This window comes from Rhinopithecus bieti, unplaced genomic scaffold, assembly GCF_001698545.2.
Source record: "Rhinopithecus bieti isolate Rb0 unplaced genomic scaffold, ASM169854v2 scaffold_16234, whole genome shotgun sequence".
Classification (NCBI taxonomy): domain Eukaryota; kingdom Metazoa; phylum Chordata; class Mammalia; order Primates; family Cercopithecidae; genus Rhinopithecus; species Rhinopithecus bieti.
In genome coordinates, this window is record NW_016808946.1 from 2,238,182 (window position 1) to 2,245,613 (window position 7,432).

The 7,432-nt window shown below is 54.6% G+C and overlaps 1 protein-coding gene across 1 annotated transcript in view; it reads left to right on the forward strand.

Annotated features, from left to right (window-relative positions):
- The first annotated feature begins 376 nt into the window (after positions 1 to 376).
- The window catches only part of DRAXIN (dorsal inhibitory axon guidance protein), a 15,420-nt gene continuing 8,364 nt past the window's right edge, over positions 377 to 7,432 (forward strand). The window contains exons 1-4 of the mRNA XM_017887916.1: positions 377 to 806; positions 3,075 to 3,265; positions 5,366 to 5,477; positions 5,912 to 6,001. Of these exons, the coding sequence (XP_017743405.1) occupies positions 377 to 806; positions 3,075 to 3,265; positions 5,366 to 5,477; positions 5,912 to 6,001 (823 nt within the window). The remainder of the gene's footprint in view (positions 807 to 3,074; positions 3,266 to 5,365; positions 5,478 to 5,911; positions 6,002 to 7,432) is intronic.

The window sequence follows — 7,432 nt, forward strand, 5'->3', positions numbered from 1 at the left end:
GGGCAGAGGTTTGTGTAGAGAAAGGAATTCTGGACTAATCTGGAACTTGAATGCTGCTGAAATGATTTAAGCTGGGGGTTCTCAGCCTCAGCACTGTTGTTTTTCTGGGCCGGATGAATCTCGGATTCGGGGGGCCGTCCTGTGCATTGTCGGGCGTTTAGCAGCATCCCGGGGCTCCAACCTCTACATGCCAGTAGCACTCCCCAGTTTTGACAACTAAAATATGTCTCCAGGCATTGGCAAATGTCTCCGGGGTCTAAATCCCCCTCTGTGGCTGTCGAGAAAAACTGGGCTTTAATCATCTGAGTGGCAGGCAGCAGAGGAGGGGCCTGGGGCTGCAAATTCATGGTGTTGCTTTTCTTGCAGGGAGGAGCCAATGGCTGGACCTGCCATCCACACCGCCCCCATGCTGTTCCTCGTCCTCCTGTTGCCCTTGGAGCTGAGCCTGGCAGGCGCCCTTGCACCTGGGACCCCTGCTCGGAACCTCCCTGAGAATCACATTGACCTCCCAGGCCCAGCGCTGTGGACACCTCAGGCCAGCCACCACCACCGGCGGGGCCCAGGCAAGAAGGAGTGGGGCCCAGGCCTGCCCAGCCACGCCCAGGATGGGGCTGTGGTCACTGCCACCAGGCAGGCCTCCAGGCTGCCAGAGGCGGAAGGGCCGCTGCCTGAGCAGAGTCCTGCAGGCCTGCTGCAGGACAAGGACCTGCTTCTGGGGTTGGCAGTGCCCTACCCCGAGAAGGAGAACCGACCTCCAGTTAGGGAGAGGGCCAGGAAACGCGCAGAGCACAAGAGACGGCTGACAGGCTGAGGGCTGCACGGGAGGGTAGCTGGAGAGCTGCGAGGGGCAGGGATGGGGGAATTCCTGCCATGGACTGACGGGAGCAGGACAGGATGCAGGGACGGATCAGGGCTGTGAGGTCCCTGGAAGAATATCCAGAGGAGAGAGGGGGTCTCAGAGGGACCTGGTAAGGGGTGGAGGTGGGGAGAGGCCTAGGGTTGGGGCATGGGAAGAGGAGAGGGATGTATTGCAATATAATGTCTTATCAACAGATCATCCTCCTGAATCAGGAAGTTCTGCCTAAATTTCTCCTACTGTAAGTTCTGAGTAGAGATGGAGCAACAGTTCAGTGCTCTCCAAGCACATACCTTACTCGACTCTGAAGCATCGGGTAGGGGCTAAGAGCCTAGACTCTGAAGCCAGGTCTGCCTGAGATCAGGTCCTGCCTCCACCACTTACTAGGGTGTGGCCCTGGGCAAGTTCTCTTTCTGTGCCTCGGTTTTCCCCTCTGTAAAGCGAAGAGACTGGTCCCATCTACCCTCAGTGTCGTTGCAGAGACTTGGTTAGTGGGGCACTTGGGGCTCAGCTGGCAGGGCCACGAGCAGTCATTGTTCTGGTTAATCCCAGCCCCCTGCTGAGGCCAAATCAGTGTCCTCCGACCTGGATGGAGGTGCCTCCAGGAGAGGCATCACTTGCCTTCTGCTCCTGCCTCTGTCCTGTTTGTCTCAGTGCGCCCCTAGCCCTTCCCACCTTCCTGAACATTTCCTCCACATCCCCCGGGAGCTAGCTAGCCCCCTGCTGGCCCAGGCTTCCCCCTCCCGGTGCCCATTCAGTCTCAGAGCAGACATATCCTGGCAGCTCCAGTCAGGTGGCTCCTCCCAGCCTTGCCTGGCCCTAAGCCAGGGAACTCAGCTTCTAAGCTCTCTGTGTGACCAGACTGCCTCTAGGGGCATGCTGAGTGCCACAAACGCAGTGGTGGTGGCGGGGTTCTTTGGCAGGAAGGCAATGGAGCCTCAACGCCTCTTATGCAAACAGCTGAGGCTGGCTTCCCTGCGAGGCCTGAGAACCCCCCAAGTGGGCAGAGGCCAGTCAGTGTCCCCTGGCTTTGACTTTCAGCCTCCCACTCCTGGGCTCACCTGTGTCAGCTTTCGGGGGAGGATGCTGGCACCCTTGAGGACAGCTAGAGGGCACGTGTGGGGTGCAGACCTGTCCTGCTGGGCTCCTGCTCCCCCAGCTCCAGGGCTGCAGCCGGGCCTCCTGAGAGAGTTGACATGGAGAGGAGGAGGCGGGGAACGGAGAAGGTTTGTGGGGTAGGCCCTGTTCTGCTGACGACTGGCTGTGAAACCTTAGGCCGGGCCAGGCGTGGTGGCTCACACCTGTAATCCCAGCACTTTGGGAGGCTGAGGCAAGCGGATCACTTGAGATCAGGAGTTTGAGAGCCACCTGGGAAACATGGAGAAACCCCATCTCTACCAAAAATACAAAAATAAGCCAGGTGTGGTGGCACATGTCTGTAATCCCAGTTACTCAGGAGGCTGAGGTAGGAGAATCACTTGAACCCTGGAGGTTGTAGTGAGCCAAGATTGAGCCCCTGCACTCCAGCCCTGCTGGAATTGAATCCAGGCCCTACTACTCATGAGCTGTGCATCCTTGGGCAAGTCACCTAACCTCTCTGTGCTTCAGTTTCCTTCCCTGTAGGTAAGACTGAAGGAGCACCCACTTCCCAGAGCTCTTGCAGCAGTTAGATAAAATAATGCTTGTGATGCAGCTCATCTGGTACCCAGCACACAGCAGGTGCTCCATTAGGGGGGGTGATGACTAATTATCACCACACAGATGCTCTCACTTGTGTGTGGTAAGCAGTGATTCCCACCTCCCAGCTTCCTGAAATGCCACTACAATGATTCTCAGCCTCATGACATTTCTCCCTACTCAAACTTCACCTCCTCCAGGAAGCCTTCCATGGTTAATCCTACTAGTTCCCATTTGTTTCACTTACATATCTGGCTGCGCCCAGCCAACCTGGACTTGCACTTGCTGGAATGTTGCTTTACAGGGAGAATCCTTGCGCTGTCTTCCCAGCGACATTGCAAGTTCTTCCAAGACATTTTCCTCCAAGTTCCCCTCCCCCTACCCCCCAAGAAGAGTAGGAAGCAGGGATAGGGGCTGAACCAAGGGCTTGTCACATGGTCCCTGCTACCTCCTAGTTTGTAGCATAAAACGTGGGTTCTACTATAGACCGCCACGAGGTGGCAAGCAGACACAGCCCCTTGCTCCCCACCCTGTGTCTCAGGCCGAGCCTTGGTCCGAGGTCCCAGCTCCCTGATGAAGAAGGCAGAGCTCTCCGAAGCCCAGGCGCTGGACGCAGCCATGGAGGAATCCTCCACCAGCCTGGCCCCCACCATGTTCTTCCTCACCACCTTTGAGGCAGCACCTGCCACAGAAGAGTCCCTGATCCTGCCTATCACTTCCCTACAGCCCCAGGTAAGGGGGCCCCAGACAGCCTCGGATCTGGAAGGGTCCTTGAGCCCATGTCATGGAAAACCCTGTTAGTACATGTAGGGAGACTGAGGCACGGGGGCAGGAGGCCACAGAGCTTAGATTGAAACCAGATCTCGGCCGGGTGCGGTGGCTCAGGCCTGTAATCCCAGCACTTTGGGAGGCCGAGATGGGCGGATCACGAGGTCAGGAGATCAAGACCATCCTGGCTAACACGGTGAAACCCCGTCTTCACTAAAAAAAAATACAAAAATCTAGCCGGGCGAGGTGGCGGGCACCTGTAGTCCCAGCTACTAGGAAGGCTGAGGCGGAGAATGGCGTAAACCCGGGAGGCGGAGCTTGCAGTGAGCTGAGATCCGGCCACTGAACTTCAGCCTGGGCGACAGAGCCAGACTCCGTCTCAAACAAACAACAAAAAAGAAACCAGATCTCCTGCTGCTCATGCAGTCTAACTCCAGCCCTGGTGGGTGTTCCATCCTGACAAGGGGCTGCCACTGTCCAGGGCAAAGTGGTCCCAGGGGCCCACTCTGGGGACAGCCAAGGAAACAAGCGGCAGCTCAGCATGCTGGTGTCTGCATGGAGAGCAGCGAGGCCTGGGTAGGTGCTTTCTGCATACAGAGGAACATGAAGCATAATAAGGGTGATTTTTAAAACCATGTCGTCAAGACCCAGAATTAATAAGCATTAGCTAACACTTGGACCCATCTGCATCAGATCTTTAAAAAAGATATGTGGGCCGGGCACGGTGGCTCACACCTGTAATTCCAACACTTTAGAAGACGAAGGCAGGAGGGTCACTTGAGCCCAGGAGTTTGAGACTATCCTGGGCAATATAGTGAGACCTTGCGTCTATAAAACTTTTTTTAAAAGTTAGTCAGGCATGAAGGCATGTGCCTGTGGTCCCAGCTACTCGGGAGGCTGAGGTGGGAGGATCACTTGAACCCAGGAGGTCAGGGCTGTGGTGAACCATGATTGCACCACTGTACTCCAGCCTGGGCAACAGAGTAAGACCCTGTCTCAAGGCAAAAAAATATATATGTGGAGAGAAAGTAAGCAAGCAAATGTGGCAAAAACACTACCCACTGGTGATTCTAGAAGAGAGGTATATAGGAGCTGACTGCATCATTCTTGCACCTCTTCTGTGGCTTTGAAAGGTTTTCAAAATAAAATTATTTAAAAGGATCAATAACATATATGTATTAAAAAATACATAAAAAAGAAATAGGCCAGGTGCAGTGGGTGGCTCACACCTGTAATCCCAGCACTTTGGGAGACCGAGGCAGGTGGATCACCTGAGGTCAGGAGTTCAAGACCAGCCTGGCCAACATGGTGAAACCCCATCTCTACTAAAAATACAAAAGAAATGAAGCTTTTTTAGCAGCAGATCTTTCTTATCTTTTTGTGGGGTCTTGCATGCCCTTGAGACTGTGATGAAAGCTGCGGACTGTTTCCCAGGAATGCATGGTTATCCGTGTCATCATCCAAGGCCCCCTGCAGCCCAGCCTAGAAGGTGCAGTTCCTGCCCATGTCCTAGTGTGCGCACAGACCCATGTGTAGATCCAGCCATGACCTCTAGCCCTCTGCATTCCTGGGGCCACTGACCTGGGCTGTGAGTGGGACTGAACCCTGGTTGTGGCCTCAATGGTGCCGCTGAGAGCTGGTAACCTCTGCTGAGAGAGGAAGAGATGGGAAAGTCCAGTGAGTGGCTTGGCTTTTATTTATGGGAGAGGGAGCCCAACTCCCTCCTCATGGGCTTAAAGACCCTGGGCAAGCAAGATTGCCTTCCCAGCCTGCGGGTGGTCTCCGCCCCTCCTCAGAGGGCCTGGTGGGTAACTCACCTGTGTGTGTCTGCACAGTCCTTCTTGAGTAATGGCTGCAAAGAGAGGAAATTAACCTAGTGACCACTGGAACAGGAGCCTGCGGCAGCCATCTTTATGTCCTCAGGCCGAGACTCCAGGCTGCCCAGCAGAGGATGAGGTAGCCTCTGAGAAGCCTCTTTTTTGCCCTTTGGTCTTGGGACTCCACACTCCTGCTTCCATGGATTCGAAGGTTCCAACATCCCTCCCTCTTCACTGTCTCCAACAGGCACAGCCCAGGCCTGATGGGGAGGTGATGCCCACGCTGGACATGGCCTTGTTTGACTGGACTGATTATGAAGACTTAAAACCTGATGGTTGGCCCTCTGCAAAGAAGAAAGGTATGCCCACCTACTCCACCACCTTCCATGCCTGGGTGCCCTGCCTTCCCTCACCATCTGTTGAGGTGGGGGCCCCAGTGAGCCCTGTCTGATCTTCAGATGTCCAAAGGTGGTATGCAGGGAGAGGGGGAGAGAGCATGGAGCCTAACCTGGAAACGCCTCTTGGAATGGAGAATGCTGTCAAATGCTTATCACGTGCCACACGCTTCCATATTTCCACTCATGTTACCCTGGGGGAAAATGCCTGTTAGGTCCGTAGTACTGTTGATCCCATTTTAGAGAAGAGAAAACTGAGGCGGAGAGAGAGAGGTGTATAGTGCCTTGTCCAAGCCGCGCTGTAGGATGGTGGTATGGGCACTCCAACACCTGAGTCCCTGTGCTTAACCTCTGCTCTGCTGGGCCCTACTTCTAACGACAGATCTTCTTGTCCCCAGAGAAACACCGGGGTAAACTCTCCAGTGATGGTAACGGAACATCACCAGTCGAAGGGGAACCATGCGACCATCACCAAGACTGCCTGCCAGGTACCAGCCTGCATGACCCGGTCGCACGCCGCCCCCTCCCCTCTCTCTCCTGGGCTCAGTCCTCCTTCCTCTTCTGCCCCCCTCCTTTTTCTCCGGGCGGCAGCCAGCACCCACATTCAAGGCACCAGGCTGGGTGCTGGGAGGAAACCTGGGTGGGAGTGGGGGTTCCCATGTGTGCAGGACCTGAGGATCCTTGACCCTTCATGGATGATAAATAATAACAACAGCTGCCACTTTCCTGAGAGTTGCCGTCAGACATTCATTCATTTAATACATTACTCACAGCCAGGCATGGTGGCTCACGCCTGTAATCCCAACACTTTGGGAGGCCGAGGCAGGTGGATCACCTGAGGTCAGGAGTTTGAGACCATCCTGGCCAACATGGCGAAACCCCATCTCTACTAAAAATACAAAAATGATCCAGGCATGGTGGCACATGCCTGTAATCTCAGCTACTCAGGAAGATGAGGCAGGAGAATCAATTGCTTGAACCTGGAAGGTGGAGGTTGCAGTGAGCTGGGATCACGCCACTGCACTCTAGCCTGGGCGACAAGAGGGAAACTCCATCTCAAAAAAAAAAAAAAAAAAAAAATACATTACTCACAACAACCCAGTTTTCAAGTCAGGTGATTGAGCCCCAGAGAGGCTGTCTTGCCCAAGGTCACACAGTTAGGAAGTGGCTCCAACCTGACCTGGCTGGAAAGCCTCTTCACAGCCACACGGTGTCTTGAATCGGGATGATCCTGTTGTGCCCTCTTCCTCCTGATGCCAGGCAGGGCTTAATGCTGTCGTTGTCCCATCACAACACTGCCGGGCATTCTGGAGATGCTTTTGGTGACATCCTCACTGTTCGGCAGCCCGTCCCCATGGAGACAGTCTAAAAACAAGAAGCTGGACGTTGTAACTAATGTCCTAAACCCTGGGGACACTTGGGGGTCCGTCGGGCCCTCCAGGAAGCAGATACTGAGGTAAGTTAGAAGTGTGAGGCCTGGCGCAGTGGCTCACACCTGTAATCCCAGCACTATGGGAGGCCGAGGAGGGAGGATCGTGTAAGCCCAGGAGTTCAGGACCAGCCTGGGCAACACGGGAAGACTCCATCTCCAAAAATAATAATAATTTAAAAAATTAAGCAGACTTGGCCAGGCACGGTGGCTCACGCCTGTAATCCCAGCACTTTGGGAGGCTGAGGCGGGTGGATCACAAGGTCAGGAGTTCAAGACCAGCCTGGCCAAGATGTAGAGACCAGCCCGTCTCTACTAAAAATACAAAAAGTAGCCGGGCATGGTGGCAGGCGCCTGTAAGCCCAGCTACTCAGGAGGCTGAGGCAAAGAATTGCTTGAACCTGGGAGGCGGGGGTTCAGGGTTGGTGAGCTTCTACCACTGTCCTCTGACCGAGAAAACTTTTTTTCCAAAAAAAACAAAAAAAAGGCT